The sequence below is a fragment of the Pelecanus crispus genome, chromosome 7 (assembly GCF_030463565.1).
Source record: "Pelecanus crispus isolate bPelCri1 chromosome 7, bPelCri1.pri, whole genome shotgun sequence".
In the NCBI taxonomy this organism is placed as follows: Eukaryota; Metazoa; Chordata; class Aves; order Pelecaniformes; family Pelecanidae; genus Pelecanus; species Pelecanus crispus.
In genome coordinates this window covers 14,669,900-14,686,466 of record NC_134649.1, presented here as the reverse complement: position 1 = coordinate 14,686,466, position 16,567 = coordinate 14,669,900, and the positions used below count along the sequence as shown (strand labels likewise).

General features: G+C 45.6%; 1 protein-coding gene across 3 annotated transcripts in view; it reads left to right on the top strand.

The window, feature by feature from the left end:
* Positions 1–1,289: 1,289 nt before the first annotated feature.
* The window catches only part of ATOSA (atos homolog A), a 51,486-nt gene continuing 36,208 nt past the window's right edge, over positions 1,290–16,567 (top strand). Inside the window, exon 1 of one of the 3 annotated variants that reach the window (XM_075714490.1) lies at positions 1,290–1,430. In XM_075714490.1, the coding sequence (XP_075570605.1) occupies positions 1,415–1,430 (16 nt within the window). In that variant the 5' untranslated portion in view covers positions 1,290–1,414. Of the gene's footprint in view, positions 1,431–13,882; positions 13,902–16,567 lie in introns of those variants that run through there. The other 2 variants (XM_075714489.1, XM_075714488.1) reach the window with 2 other exon arrangements.

The following is a 16,567-nucleotide window of genomic DNA, read 5'->3' as shown; positions in this document are numbered from 1 at the left end:
ATATATACAATCGTATATATACATCAGTCCCCGCAGCGATAGGCACGCGCTGGCGTGGAAATACGGGGCGCCAGCGTGAGAGCCCCCGTGCAGCTGGACAGGGCGAAGAGGGAGAGCGGGCCGGCGGCTGACGGCAGTGCGGGAAAGGCCCTCCGCGGGAGCGGGCGGAGGGGCCGCGCCAGCCTCCGCCGGAGCCGGGTGAGTGAGGGGCCGGGAACCTGCCTGCCAAAATACTTGCGGGGGGGGGGGGGTGGGGGAAGGTAAGGGGGAAGGAGGCCGTTTGGGTAAACCGATGAACGGCAGCGGCGCCGCTGCAGTGCAGCGGGGCGGCGTGCCGCCAAGGGCCGCGGCAGCAGCGCTCCCCGCTGCCGGCCCGGGCCGAGTCGAGCCGGGCCCGCCACGGGCGGCAGGCCGCAGCCGGGCCGGCGCTCTGTTGCCGTGACAACGAGTGGCTCGGCGGGCGGGCAGCCAGGCAGGAAGTGAGGGCAGAGGATTGGCCGCCGTGGATCACGTGAGGCGGGCGGGGGGCGGGGCGGCCGGGCCCGGCCCGGGGGCGGGATGAGCGCGGCGCGGGGCGGGCGCGGAGCGGCGCGGGGCCCCGCGGTGCCGGCGGGCGGCTGCCGCGCTCTCCCCTGTGGGCGGCCGAGCGTGGCGGGTCCCCTGTGGCCGAACTGCCCTGCCTGCCGCCGCCGGGCTGTGATGTGTGTGCCCCGCTCGGCGGGCGGCGGCGAGTGCCTGGCGGAGAGGAGGGGAGTTAGTCAGCGGCGAGGAGGAGGAGGAAGGGCAGGAGGCAGAGCCATGGAGAGCAGCGCTCCGCGGCGGCGGGCGGCGCGGGCTGTCTGACCGGGGCGAAGCGCGGGGGGCACGGCCCGGCAGCCCGGGCGGCAGCGGCGCGGCCGGGGATGAAGGTGCCGGGCAGCCCCCCGCCGCCAGCCGCCGGCCGGTGACGGGGCGGGGGCCGCGGGCTGGGGGCCCGGCGGGGCGGGGGGGGGGGGGCCGCTCGCTGCCCTCCTCGGGGCAGGCGGGAGGGAGGGGACTCCGGCCGGGGCTGCCATCGCCCGGGGCCGCGGTGACTCAGAGCCGGCGCGGCCGGGGGTGAGCCGAGGTCTGTTGTTGTGGGATTTTTTCCCCGGCAGGTTATAAATAGCCCCGCTCGGCGCCGTGTCACGGAAGGACACCCTGGCCGGGCGCGGGGAGAGGCCGCCGGCGCTCAGCCTCCCCGGGCCGGCCGCCGCCAGCCTGCCTGCCGGCGGGCCCAGCTGCTAGCGGCGGGGTCGGCGGAGCCCCCGGCGTGTTGTTTTTACACGCGAAAAATAATTGATCTCGCTAGCTGGAGGCAGCCACAGCCGGTCTTCTCGGGGAGAGCAGCAGAGCGCTTCGGCTCCTTCCAGACCTCTCCGAGGAGACGGAGAAAATGAAGCCGGAACGAGGTAAACGGCTTATCAATTTCTTTCCTGTTTTGTTTCTAGGATTAGAAGTAGCCTGGTATTTTGTTGCGATGTTACCGCTCTTGTTTCCTTCTCCCCTTCCCTGTCGTTGTGGGGGATGGGGGAGAATCCAGGTGCTCGGGTTGAACGGGGGAATGCCGGCGGTACGGCGAAGGCACCCTCCGAAGGTGGTTAACAGCCCGATGCCCTGCCTGCCCTTCGGCTTTCCATTGTCTGGCTTGGACGGGGGGGAGGCAAACACCGTCGCCAACTCCTTTTCCTTCGCGCCGGGAATGCTGCAGTTTGTGTGTCAAACACAGCCGGCTCGTTAGCACGGAACTGCGGTACTGAGGCGAGGGTCGGTCAAAGGCAAATCGGGCACCGGCAGACAATGCCAGCACATGCAGGAAAATGGCAAAATGTAGCTGAAAAACACCCTGAAAAAAACCCCGTAACTCCCATCTGTGGTGTTTTGTAACCTGACGGTGTGTTTTGTTCCAGTTATAAAGGGGATGTAGCGTAACAAGCATGCTGAAATATTAATTCTTCACGATCGCTTGCTTACTGTCTTATCTGGATTACTGACATCTGATTTTACGGACAAATAAAGTCGACTGTCTGTGTATATGTTTATAACACTTCAGCTCTTTCGTGGTATAGCAACAGCTGCTGATGCCCCTAGAGTTGAAAATATGTCATGACTTCTATTTTGATCCACATGAGCAGTGATTATTGATTCCTTTTAGTTAAAGCAAGATTATTTTTTTAAACAAATCTTCTCAGTGCTCATCGTAGAATTCTGGGTGTTAATTTAAAAAATGCCTTGCTTAGATATGTAGGTTTCTTAAAGTTTTGATGATTCTATTGTTTACCTGGTTGCTTTCAGTTTTAAAAACACATTCTTTTTGTGCTATAATCACTTTGGTGTTTTGAGAAACACTTTAATATAGCTTAGATATCCGTGTATTAAATACTAACACTTACATGACATACACTTCTTAATTAGGTTTGTTAATGGCATGTTTGCTAATAGCGACACCGCATAGATGACCACTGTTAGGTGAATTTCGTGTATGTATGTGCTGTAAGGATTATATGGTGTGACGACAGTACAGAAATTATCATAAACATATGCATAGATAAATGGGGTTTAAGTACTAGGCATTTGAAAGGGGCTTTTCTCTTTGCTTTCCTCCTTGTTTCTTAATTGCTTAAACCTTCACCTGATTGATTGCAGCAAGGCAGGTTTTTTTTAGAATCTCTTCAGATTTCAATACCAGACCCTGAAGTTTGAAAACTGTTTACCGTCAAGGTGAAATAAAATTTCAAAATAGCCAGGTAAACCCCAAGTCAATATTTGCAGCTTTAAAATGTTCTGCTGTAGCAGTTCAAAACCTCTATATGACCTTTGTCTAGTCTTTTCTTTAATTTTTAGGCAGAAAAAGTTAGAACATTGGAAACATCTTTAGTTGCTGTATGATAAGTGATCAGATGCCTTTTTTTTAACCAATCTGGTGTAGAGGGAACCAAATTTATACAGAAAGCAAGTTTTTAGGTTGTTTGGATGTTGTGGGTGGGTTTTTTTTCCTAAGCTGACAGTTAATAAATTGGGATTCCTATCTGTTGAAAAGTGTCTATCACACACTGGGTGAAATCCTTCAGAAGTAATATCTTGTTCTTGTAAGATAATTAACAAAAATCTGGAAATAAATCATGGATCTTGCCAAGCATTGGAGAGTATCTCCAGCCATTTTAGCACGCAGTTAAGCTTGAGGTATTTACTAATGTAACAGAGCAATACCATGCACAAAGGGGGTTGTGAAAGTGCTGCCTAAATGCCACATGCAGCCCACAGAGACTCTTAGGAGGCACGAATCATGCAAATGTTTACGTGTGCTGCTTTCTGCATAGCAGCTGCACCACAGGATACAAGCAGTCAAGTGTGCAGTCACCTGCTTCCAATCGTCGCAAATTAATAGGAGAGTACAGGGGAGAAGCAGAGCACTCAGCTTGCCACAGTCTTCACTTTTCTGCAGACCCTCAAAATCCTGAGAAGACTGCAAATCCACATAGCAAGTGAAACATAAGGAAACAGACTTTAAAAGACTTCAAATGTTTTGGGTTTTTTTTATTCTTGCAAATAATTATATTGGAATCCATGTGGAGCAGAGAGATGTAGTTCTTGTAGTTAGAATTAAGCTTAAAACTACACTTAATAAGGTTGTAATGCTCAGGCATGGTGGGGGAAGGTATGGTTTAGCCTTTATCATACTACCCAATAGGATTCTTGTTATCACCAGCAAAAATGGGTGGTGCAGGAGAAGAAAGGGGAGATCAAAATGTGCAACCACTTTTTTAGCAGTGGGAAATGTTATGGAATATTTTACTTTAAGGAGGTGAGAGGGCTGAGCAGCAATGAAGAAAAAAGGGAAATCTGGCCCTAAGGTACTTACCTCCCTTTATAATGAAAGTTTGAAAATTACAGATACAAGCACGCAGTATGGAGGAGATGGAATGTGGAGTGTTGCATTGCATAGCAAATCCATGGAGCAATTTTGCAAGTGAGGAAGAGAGGTTTGAAAGTGCAGGTAAAAATTATTCATTTGCCATGGAAAGGCACGGGGCATTCACAGGACATGTCTCGAGCATCACTCGGGGCTTACCCATCAGGTGGGATGTCAGTGTCGAAGGGCAGCGGTTGCGCTAAGCGCATTCACATAACTACCTCTATACCGGGTCTAGAGAATGCCGTAACTAAAAATACTAACGGCTGCTGCTTGGCTTTACCTTTCCTACGCTGTCATTCTTAAAGTGGAGTGTTGAAGCATCTTAAAATACAGTGGTCACGTTGCTTCAGCTGAGGCTTCATCAGTGCCAGTGAGAAGAATGATTTATCTCCCTTTCTTACATACAGTGTTTTTGGAGTGACGTTTGAGTTTTGGGTTTTTTTTTTCTTTCTGCAGTAACAACATATCAGCTTACCTAGCTTTGATCCATGATACCATCGCAATTTAGTTTCTGCAGTACAGCTGCCTAGTCAGCTGCTTCATGTTGCGTGTTTTGACCACTGTTTCCTTTCTCAAGTACAGAGCTTTGCTCTTGCTTCTATTGAACTTCGTTCTAATGACTTCTGATCACTTCGCCAGTTTATTGAGTTTGGAAGACACAACTAGACTTCATAGCAGAGTGCTTGCAAACTCTTCCAGTTCAGCTTTGTTCATAAACTGTATAAACACACTGTTTCACCATCAGAGTTAATGAAAACATTGCATAACGTCAGGGTGATAGCTTACTGCCAAACTTGGAAGGCTTGTTATGTACTCTTAGAGTACACTTGGTGCACAACTGGAAAAAATCTTGTGGTTTCGATGAATCTACAGTTTAGTCATGTTTTACTGTGGGAATGTTACAAGACATCAAAAGTCTTACTATAGTCTTAAGTAGCTCAGAGTTACTGCTCCTTCCTCCTCCCTCCCCCTCACTGCATGAATGATCAGTTAAAGGAGGAAGACAGGCTTGCTGTCTCTAAACACATGCTGGCTGGTTTATATCACCTTATTCTAGTCTTTTCTTCTTTATTACCTTGCTTTGTTTATTCTTTTGCTGTGTCTTCTCTGTGTAGAGACTATTCTGTTGTCACTTAAAGACAACTGCTTTTCGCTTACTTTTTTACTTTCTGAAGGATTAATTCCCTCCTTGAGATTATCCTAATTTAAAGAAATGGCTTCCTGTCTACAAGAGAGGAACAATCAGTCTGAAGATTGCTTTTTCTCTTCTCCTTCCTTCCTTTGCAAGTCAAACTTGCGTATGTGCCTCTGGGTCTGTTTGTAGTAACTGGGTTAAGAGGCTTTCTTCCACCTTATTTAGTCGTTTGGTATGGAAAGAGCTAACTCTTTGGGTTCAACAAAAGTCTGTTTACTACCTCCTGTTGGAAACATAGCTGAAGGATTTCTGGATGTGTCTGTGAGGAAAGCTGGAGGAGCGATTAATGAAGATGAACAGTTGATTGAAAGCTTTTCTTCAAATTTGTATGAGCAAGGCTGAGGAGGCATGGGACTGGGGGGAAGTAAGCCGAACCAGAGTGTTTAGGAGTTGTGGAGTTAGTTGTTAAGTTAGGAGATCTGGATAAGGTTCTTGTTTTTAAAAACAAGACTTAGTTTTATGCCCCATATTAACTCCGTGAAAGATTTTGTGGAAAACCTTTTAGCAAAGATGACATGCTACAGAGTATGCAGATCAGGAAGTGAAAATATCTTTTGAAAAAGGATGAGTGGTATTTTAGTGTCCTATTTAGTGTCCACTGTGATACAGACACTTTAATTTTATAATATCTTCTCAGTGAAATGTCACGAAGCACTTAAATTTTTCCGTGGTAGAATGATGTAGCCAGTAAACAAAGTAATAAACTGGAAATGAGGTGCTTCCTGCTCAGTGGAGCTGTCGCTCCAAAAGTGTTTGGGCAATGCTTCGGGCTTGTTTGCCACAGGTAAGTGCAGGTTGGGTGGTAATGAGCTGGAGGTGACGCTGCTCCCTGGCCCAGGAGGAAGCCGTGCTGGCAAACACGCTCCGCTGCGCAGGGGCACGTGCAAGAAGGTGCGTGTGGTGAGGGAGGCTAGCTCTGACGGGCAGGAAAGGGCGGGGGGTGTCTGCTTTTCCTATGTGGATTACTTTCAAATAAAACCAGTTTATTCTTTGAAAGAAAGAAAACTAAAACTGTTCAGGCTAAAAACCAAACTGACAGGTGGTCAGGATATTACACTAAGATTCCATTTATAAGGCATGAAGCCATCTAGCCCTAATCTTTGGGGAGACCAGATTTGTCCTGATAACACATAATATAGATGCAGTGGATGAGTGAACAGAAATATAAGCCTTTTTTTTTTTTTTTTAATTGAGGGTAGAGTCTAGATTCTTTCAGTACCACTCTGTCCTTGCACCCAAGAAATTGGAATATGTGCTCTTTTATTAAATTTCTACTACAAAAATTTAACTTAGAAGACTTCTTAGCTTTTAGGTGCTTAACTTCCCCCCCCCAAAAAAAAAATAAATCTAAGGATGCTCATTTGTAGAATTGGAAAATCTTAAGTTTTGGTTTGAAATAGCTGCTTGTGTTAAAGTTTTCCTACCTGTTCTGCAACTCATACCTAGTGTCAACAGCGAGGCAAGTCCTCCTGTTGTAGAAGTAGCTCTTGGGTTGGAAGAGTGCTTTTATCCATGTTCAACAGTGAGAGTTCTTCACTGCGTGCCTGTTCCTCAGAGAGAACAAACCATACTAGTAACAACTTTGCCATTTTCTTTTTGGTTGGTTGGAGTTGTTCATACTAGCTGCCTTCAGAGGGGCTCTTGTTGCTAAAACAGATGCTGCCAGAGTGGCATTTAGGTGGATATTTTGGGGCTTGTGGATATGCCAAGTCCATAGGATTGGGCTATATAACTGACTCTTCTGACCGTATTCTTTACTTGCTGAAGTGAGAAACTTTGGCATGCCAGATCAGATCTCTGGGCTGAAGCATATTAGATTGGATGTAGTTGTTAAGGGCAGTGTTGAAACTATTATTGGATCTGAGGTCTGCCAGCTTCTAAATGTTTTTTAAAAATAAGCTAACATCTATAAATACAGATTCTCATGAGAGACGCGAGTTTGTTGCCAAATGAAATTCAGCTTATTAAAATTAGAAATCTTCTGTGAAAACAGAGTAACTGATGGGAACAAACCAGCTATATGATGTTTGTTAAGAGAACTTGCTCTGTCTACTTCACTGTTTACAAAATGTTTCTTTGTTATTTTGACAAGCATCTACTAAGAGCAACTCTTAAATGGTGGTGAAATAGCCATAGCCTTTTATCCTATCAGCAACAAGTTCGGCATAACAGTCCGGCAGTTACTAGCTGTTCTTTTTGTCAATAAGGTCTTGCAGTTTAACTGTAATTATAGCTATAATAACTACTTTCTCCATTCTGATGTGATCCTTGGTAAACTATGTTTTTTTAGATTTTCAAAGGTGTTTTTCATTCATCGTTGTCTTTCAAGGTGGTAGTAAATTGTTCAGTCTTTGCAGGTCATTTGTATATAATGTTTAGACAGAAGCTAGTTTTTAAGTTTAAATTGTTTTAGAAAAGCATGTACAATTGCGTGGTTAGCTTTGTACTACCGAGTACAAAAACTTCATGTATAAGTAGGCAATTAAGGATGTCTATAAACGTGGGTGAATGCAAATACAGAAGAGTGCCTCTTGGACTTGGGTAGGTAGCTGGACTTTGGAAGACTTCACATTCATTACATATTCCTTTTTCTGCTTGTCCGGTGCAGAGTGGGATGGATATAGCTATAAGCACACAGCCAAAGCCATGTGCAGTTATTCTTGATCTGCATGCATAACTGTACCAAGATTGGAAGAGAGATTTTTATAAAGGCTACTCATAAACAGTATAATTGAGATGTAAGAGTCATGAAAAATCTCCAGCTGTTCTTAACAATTTGGTGTTATTCCGAACAAATAAAATGTTTATACTTAACTTGCTTGTATTAATGCATTTTCTCCTTGTTAAATGGGCCTAACTAGTTCTTTTCGCTAGTGATTGTTAGCTTATGTCTTAATGTTAGCTGTGGGATCAAAGCTATTCAACGTTGCTATCTGGGGTGGCATTACTACATTATGTTGACTCAAAATGCAAAGATGTAATGGGATAGTAGAGGACGTTCTCAGGGATATTTTGGAGAAGAGCTGTGTATGAATCAGTGGAGACAGATGAACATATGGGGAAGGAAGCACTCCACGTATGTGAAATACTAATGACGCTGCCACAGGTGTTCTGAGTGGAAGAATCCTTATTAAGAATAAAGGCGAACAAAATAGTCTTACTGCAAAGTCTTCTGGACAACTTTGTTTCTTTAAGAGCAGCAAGAGGAGTTCTTCAGCTCCCCCCATACACATTTATTTTGATTTGACTGTTTTTCATTTTGTGGGAAGGTGTCCAGTCTCCCTCTGTCTTGGTATGTAGTACGCAGTAACCATGGGGCACTTACACTTTTCTCTTAGCAGTGATCAATGCATTTCCCAAACCTATTGCTAAGTATGACTTTTTTGTTCCTAGGGAAAAAACAAGTTGGATTTTTTTCCGAGGTATAATAATAAAAGAGAATGTATCTGAAATAAGGAATCTCTGTTTGCACATATGCCATGTCATCTGTTTTACACTGTGTATCCTGTGAAGTTAGTGATTTTTTTTCCATTAAAATCCCTGGGAACCAGGTTTGTAAGTAAGACCATTTTAGATTGTGAACTTCTTTAGTGAGACTACAAGCAGGTGACTGCTTATGCTAGTTTAACCTCTTAATGGTGCTGTGCATGCAGGGATGCCTTTTGCTCACTGATGAGCCTTCAGGATTTCTAGGGCATGTTTCACACTTCTCTGTGCTGCAATAAATTAAGCTTCTTTCTCAGGGTGCTGTGCAAGTATCATCTTGTTGTTGGGTATAATGGGGGAGGGAAGGGCAGAGAGAGAACTTCAGCGAAGAGGTGAGGATGGTGAGTATTAGCCTGTATCCTCAGTACCATGGTGGGAGGTGGTGGTGGTTTCTTCTGAGGGTCAGGGGAAGGAGAAGGAGAGGTGCAGGAGGAGCTGCTGTGGTCAGCACGCTCTTTTTTCAGAGTGGTGGGATGCCCTTCTCCCCTGCCAGGTATTGTTCTCCTTGGTTCCCTGCCAGGGCACTAGCCCAACAACGTAAGTGAAACAAACTATGGCTCACTCACGCTTTCAGGCAGGTCAGCAAGTTTGGTGGAAAGCTTTGTCTGCAGACTTGGAGGGGCAGAGAGGATGGTTAAGAGTAATAATATCTGAGGAAACGTCTGTGATGACTAGTTGCTGAAGGCATAACTTCTGTGTTAGCGGAGTGAATTTTTGATATGTTGCATTGATGCTGTGCAGTTCTCTGTAAAATCACAGGTATCAGTGCATTTTCTTTGCATGGTAGCTCTGAATATTTACAACACAGCCCCAGTAAGACATCCTATTTACTTGCTCTTTTTTGTTACCGCTTTTTTAGTTAGGCTTTTAATTTTGATGAAGCAGTTGGACTTGGGGGTAAGGGGGAAGAGAACAGATGCATGAGGAAGAGAAGAGCTTTAGTAAATATTCCACTGACGTGGAGTAAAGGAGGAGGAGTTTCCTACCAGTAGGAACTGAACAAGGACAAAATCCTCAGGATCACTATGGGCTGGGAATGTATAGTTAGGGGAAAGGGATTAACATCAACACTCATGTTGCTCAAAGGTAAATCCTTTTTTCTCTGCTGTATAATTCTTTAAACACAACTTGTTAAGCATATTTCCTATGCAAGGTTTCCCACTTCAGATGCCTTTTAATGAAGAGTATGGCTTTGTTTTGCTTTATTTGGAAGGGGAAACAACTTCTTCCTTTTGAAGCACATGCTATTCAAATGGCCAAAGAAATTTGTTTATCATGGAGAAGCCATGAGAAAAAATGTGTGTGGAGGACTAGAATTGGAGGAGAGGGCTGAGTAGTGATTGCTACTGTAACTACACTAGTGGCAGTACTCCCAGTGTAGGCTGTTCAGACAGCGTAACTGCTTACACCATGTTAGCCCAAGGAAGGTGTGGAAGACCCCTTTTAGAAGTGTGCATGCTGTTAAAAAGTGAATGAGTAGAACCGAGTAGCCAGCTTCTGGAGCTGAAACAGAAGGAATAGTTGGTAATACTAGAAAAATTTGGAGGTAAAGATCAGCAGATCCGTGTAAAACTGCTGGAATACACATCTGCCTCATATCGAGCAATTAAGTTCGCTAAAATTGGCATAACTGGCTCCTATTGTACTGCCTTGGGATGTTTCCTACTGATAGTCTCACTGATTTAACGAGTTTCTGTGAGGAAGTATTTTGGATCTGTTAGGAAAGGTTAAGTGATGCTGCTTGATATGCATTGTATGTTCTTTCATCCCATCTTCATTTTGAGAATATATATTGGCCTTCAGTTTCATAAATGTTTTAGGACACTTCTTATAGGCTGGTTGTATTCATTTAAAGTTAGCTTCTAGTATGAAATGTTAAGTAGCTTTATGATCCGCACCGAGTTTGTTTTAAAATCGTATTGGAACCGTTAGCATCTGATGCTTTCAGCTTTTCTGGGTGTGCTATAGACTATATGTAGTCTTTCTCACTCATGAAATTGTACTTTAAACATCAGAAAGAGGAAAGCTATACATAAATTATTAAGACTGTGGATGGTATGTCTTACAAGCTCTTTAACATGCATTGCAAGCATCGAGAACTGACCTGGGCTTTGTTCTGAGGAATTGAGCATCTGAGGGGGAAGAAGGGGAATAGGGTTGTCTACACAACTGCTTAGTGTTTTTGTATTCTGCAAATTAATAACTCAAACCAAAATGATTGTTGCAAGCAAAGGATGCATTGGTAGAAATGTGGTTTTCTTTTTAGCTTGTCTCTGCGACTAGGCTGTGTAAACATAAGGTGCCATGAAGTCACTTAGGCTTCGCTCCTTAGGGGTCTCGTGTACCCCTCGCTTGTCCTGCACAAGGCAGGGCTGGAATCTGAACTAGAGTGTTTTTCTGAACTAGCTCGTTACTAGACATCCTGTGCTTTGGCATGGCCCTCCAAAGGCCGAAGTTGGGTGTTTTTTGTAACATAGGGATGATGCCGATTATGTCTACTGGCAAGTGCTGCCAAGTTCATGCGTAGTTGACTTGATGCTGAGATGAACCACGCTTGGCTGGGATTTCCTGCTTTGTGAAATGTGTAGGACTGCTTATTCCTAAAGTTTGTGTTGGATAAAATCCATTCTTATCAAGACCTTACCTTTTTTCTATTTTAAAAAGTGTTATCCTGTTTGTGGCAGAAGGTGGGTTAAAAGACAGTCTGTTTATCTTGCTTATTATTAGCCATTTTGCACAGTATTAAAACTGCAAGGGTATTAGCAGTATTTTAAGAGCAGCTACTTTATGACGGTGGAATATGCAGCTTAGGATAAAGTCCTATGTATATCTCCATGTGCTACAGTATTCTCTTATGTTCAGTCACACTAGCAATGTCCTGTTATCACATGTATCTTGTGCCTCTACTGGAATTTGTGGAAGAATACAAGATCAAATGGATAAATGAGTAGCATGCTTCAAGGTGGGTTTTGTTTGGTGGAATTTCTAATATTGTAATTTCTAAATTTAGCATTTTAATAGGCCACATGCATCCGTTTCTGGGGTGTTCTTCCACAAATATGCACAGAGCTCAGCTGTGTATATCTACGGATGGCTTAGGACAGTAAGCTTAAAAGCTGGAGTGTCAACATGCTGTCCTACTTTTACTGTATTGGAAGAATATCAGGTGTGAAAAGGATCTTTGTGGTTGCACTCCAGGAGCCCAGTGTGGGGAGGCTGTTCAGGAGGATTATGGTGGGTAGGTATGCCTGTCCTCTAGAGGCAGCTGCTCCTCTCTGAAACACTGTTAGCTGCCCTGTAAAAACAACTGGTGGCTCCTGAATACTGTCTTTGCTGGCTCCCATGGGAATTGACTCAGGGTTGTTGCTTCTGCCTCTTGTTAGCAAAACTTTTAAACATACTGTGTTTACCAGTGTGATAAATATTCCTCTTACCCCTCCCATTCCTCCCATAGATATTGAATAACTGTTTCGTAGAAAATCATGAGTACTTTTTTCAAAGGCTAGGTGGTTGCTCGATTAAGAAAATTTGAAACTGTTTTTTCAGACAACTGTGTAAACTACGGTGTTTTTGTAAAGTAAATGTTCCATGAAAGAAAAATACTTGGAAAGCAAACGGAGATAAAATATACAGGAAGCTTGAATGTCAGTGACTAATGAAATGGTACGTTTTGCATTTAACTTTCTGTAAGGCAGTGCCTGTATCTACGGTCTTTAAATGGGCCAGCTACTAAAAGGTATCCGACCTTCCTCGGATAAAATGTCTACTTAAAAATCTGGTAGAGGCTATGTTTTCTCGCAACCACAGCTAAATAATGATAGTGCTATATAAAATGTGGGTGGGGAAAAGTCATTGTTCTGTGAAGTAGCGTGTTTTCCATGCTCTTGAACCGGTTAGTGAGTGCTGCTGGATTTTGAATGTGCCTGTCAAGTCTAGTTTGACCTGGACTTCTCATAGTTTCATGGCATCTAATTACAGAAGAGGAGTTTTATTCTTGTTTTGTGACGTGGTTAGGCTGAGAGTAAGATTTTTTTTTTTGGTGCCGATTATGTTAATGTGGTGAACGTCATCTGACTTTAGTTTTTGTAAATAGGTAAGAACTGGATGAAATTGTTTAACGTGGACAACATGTTGTTTAGACTGCACCTGGAATAATAGGTGCACTTTTGAGACGACTCTCTTCCTTTCTCTTTTTTTCTCTTGTTTCAACAGCTCCATAAATTAGTCCCCAAAAGTGCCCACTACAAAAGTGAGGAGGGGGGCAGGAAAAATGCTGAAGTAGGGAGCTCATCAGGTAGGTTTAAGAACGACGGTCATGCCAGGAGAGCTAGCAATGGGGTTTTCCTCCCCGCTGTGTGTGCTGCAGGGCTTAGGGGAGGGATGAGGCGGCTGAGCCGCTTCCGAGCGGACTGAGCGGAGCCGTGGAAAAAGCGCAGCGGGCGGGCGGCGGGTGCCGGCTGGTGCCGTCTTTTTCCGCTCCAGATGTAAACACTCACCACCGCGCACGCTGCTGCTCGGGGCTGCTGCTTCAAAATGGTGCCGCCTGCGAACGCCGAGCGCGCCGTGCCGGCGCCCCTGCGCGGGGGCTGTTCCGAGCTCCGAGCCCTTGGCCGGTGCGGGTGGCGGGGCGCCGGCGGGCCCCGGCGCGGCCCGTGCTTCTCCGCCGCCGGCGGGCCCCGGCGCGGCCCGTGCTCTCCGCCTCCCGCGGGCTCCGCCGGCGCAGAGTCGGGCCTTTCGGTGCCGTCAAAGTGCCCCTCCCAGCGGGACTCGGGACCTTCAGCGGCCTGAAAATCCCGCTCCGAGCGGGACTCGGGACCCAGTGTCGCTCTTCGGGCGCCCGGGCCCGCCGGGGGGTCGCGCTCCCCGCCCTCCCACGCGCGTCGGCAGTCCCGCGACAGCCTGTGCCCGAGGCAGGGGCGCGCGCGGCAGTAACGCTCTTTTTTGTCAACGGTCGCGCTCCAGTACCAGTGTCAGTGGTTCCTGCCGCTGCGGGTTTTTTCTCTCCCCCCCCCCCCCCCCCCCCCACGCCCCCGTTCACCTGCCCCGGCCGGGCGGCGGAGCCGGCGGGGGCGGGGGAGGCCGCGCCGCGCCGTGCCGTGCCGTGCCGTGCCGCCCCGTGCCGCGCCGCCGAGGAGGCCGGCGCTCGCCCGGCGGGGCCAATCGGCGCCCGGCCCTGTTGCTATGCGCGCCCCTACTCTGCCTCCTTTGTGGAAGATGCCGTGGGCACCCACCCGCGCCGGCGCGCCGGCGGGGCTCGCTGCGGGAGCACCGGGCCGCGCAGAGAAGGTGTGTACCGGCAGGGAACCGGGCCCCCCCGGCTGCTCCCGCTCCCCCCCCCGGGCTTGGCTGGCTGCGCCGGGCGGCCCGCTACGGGGCCGGGCGGCAGCGGCCGCTCTCCCAGAGTTCGGGTGTCCTTGGGTTCCGTGGCTGAGGAATTTACACAGGCGCTTCGGGGGCGAGGGGGCTCCGGGAGGAGGGCGCAGGGAGGAGCGGCGGTGGGCAGGCTTGCACCGGGCCGGACAGTCCTCCCGGCCTTCAAACAAGTTCCAGCTGTGTAGCCGTGAGAGGAATCTGCGGGTTTTGTTAGTGTTTTTCTGAGAAAGGGGATTTAAAATCCGTCTGTACTAAAGTTTGCCTCGCCGGCTGAACTGAAGAAGTGTGCCGTACTTAGTCTGTAAATAGTTCCTTTAAAAAAAACCAGTTTCACCATATGTTCTTCCTTTCGTTCTGTATACTGAGCCTATGAAAGGTTGGATTTTTGTGAGGTCTTTCCGCCACCCCTCCCCTCCCCCCCAAACTCCCTTTAAAGGAAAGTAATGGATGGCCTAAAAATTAACTCTGTTGGTTCATTACATTGTTAGGGCAAGAGTATTAAATGGCCTGGAACAGGAGGGGGATAGTTTTAAGCCTTAAAAGTGAGACTTCTAGTTCAATGTCAAATCTGCTAACAGTTGTAGTTAGTGTAGACGTATGTAACTGCTTGACTCTTCATTGTTACAGAGAAAAAAACCCCAACAAACCTCTCCCCCCTCCAAAAACCACCCTGAAGCTTAACTGAGTTTCTTCTCTGCCTTGTTATGTAGGTCAAGTTTCTCTCTCCTTTTTTTTTTTTTTTTTTTCTCCAGCAGGAGGAAACTATTACAGTATTTTGATTTCTGCTAGAAACAATGCACGAAAGCATTATCAGCCCTTTGCCACTACTTGTTTGTCTTGGGGCAAATGAAGCTGATGCAAATATGTCAGCTTTGGGGGCAACTAAAAATATGTGCTTTTAATTAGCAGCTTACTGGTTGCTCAATTATATGCTATATTTAAAGCTAATTAAATAGCATGCTGAATTGAGGATTATCCATTGCTTTTTATGCAAACCTGTTCTCTAAAAACGCAAATGTTCTGACCAAGGACTTGAATATATTTTCATCCTGGGTCTAGAGCTTGTTGGTGTTCCTCTGAAAGGTACCAGGGCTCTACCTTAAGTGAGCCTGCTGACATTAGATGTTCACCTCCTGACACAAGAGGAGGAACAATTCCACTAGTGTACTCTTGTGGTTTGTGTGGGAATATTGGTTTTGAATCGCTGAAGCATTGCTTTATAAAGTAGCAAGGAATTTTTGAGAGGACAAAGTGAAATTTCATAATTGCATATATTACATTTTAAATGTGTTGTCTGCCATTTTGCTATGTAGAAAATTACCATATATTAGAGGAGAGGGGGGCAAACTAGATTGTTGGCTGAAGTTCTGTTAAGCCTTTAAATTTTGACCCTATGTAACAGTTTATTCTTTTGAGTACCAGAAGACTATTAAAGCTTAATAACATGACTTACAATGTGGAAACTTGTAAATAGCTGAATTGTGCTGTGTGACACAATTCAATTCTAAAACTATCAAAAATGTTCTTTTGTTTTATGCATTTAAAATTCCATAGTAGGCTCTGGTGTGCATTTTAAAATGAGCAGTCTTTTGCGCAGCTTGAGAGTTGTAATGTCCTCATTTATCCTCCCAAATAAAGTTTAAAAACAATTTTATGGGCCTGGCCATTCTCCCAGAATTTTTTTTAAATGAGAAGCATATATTGTCTCTTTTGTAACTTTTTTACTTTTGCAGGTTACTGTTTAACAGCTTAAGGGCAGGCCTTGTAGGTGAAGGTTAATAGCTTTGAAAAAATTACCCGAGGAGCTTCGTGCTGCTCCACCATCATCAATTTCATTTCAGTTCTTTCAGAGCTCCTTGCATTTCTCATTAAGAAGTACAGTATATGCCTTTGGTCTGCTAGCCTTATTCTTTTCCTTCTACCCCACCCTCTAAGTGTTCTGGGCTGCAAATACTGAAACAAACCTACTGAAGCTGGAGGTAGCCTCACTAGCTAGGAGGAGGATTTTGGGTGGTCAAACGTGTTCTGACAAAGTTCCACAAGACAAATTACCCACCGCTTAGATGACAATGAACAGGTTGTAACATCAAAGTTTTGAGAGATGAAGTAGGAAAGCACAAAGAGAAGATGAATGCAGAAAGAAACTGCAGTAGAAGAGGTCAGATGTCATGAAAATAGTTTGCTCTAGGCTTTTTGTTTTGTCTTTTTCTTTATTTCAGATAAAATAATGGGATTCTTAATCTACATTCCTCACCTGAGGACACTTCCTAACAAGTCTTATGCTTTTTTCCTGTGTGCTTTTTTAAGTACCCTGACAGCTAGTTCTGTTCTAGCAGAAGTGCTGCAGAAGTTTACAGCCTGTAGGTGTGATTTCTAACTGACATGATGTTGTAATAAAGTTCTAAGACTATCAGCTCCTACTTGACCTGCACACTATATATCTAATGTTTAATGTGTTGTCCATTAAAATAAAATTCTTGAATTCTTGAGTGTTTCTATCTCTTCTCCTTGTGAATATTCTTTAAAAGCTTTATTATTAACAGTGCATTTGCACTGTTTGGTTTGTTTCTCATTTTCTT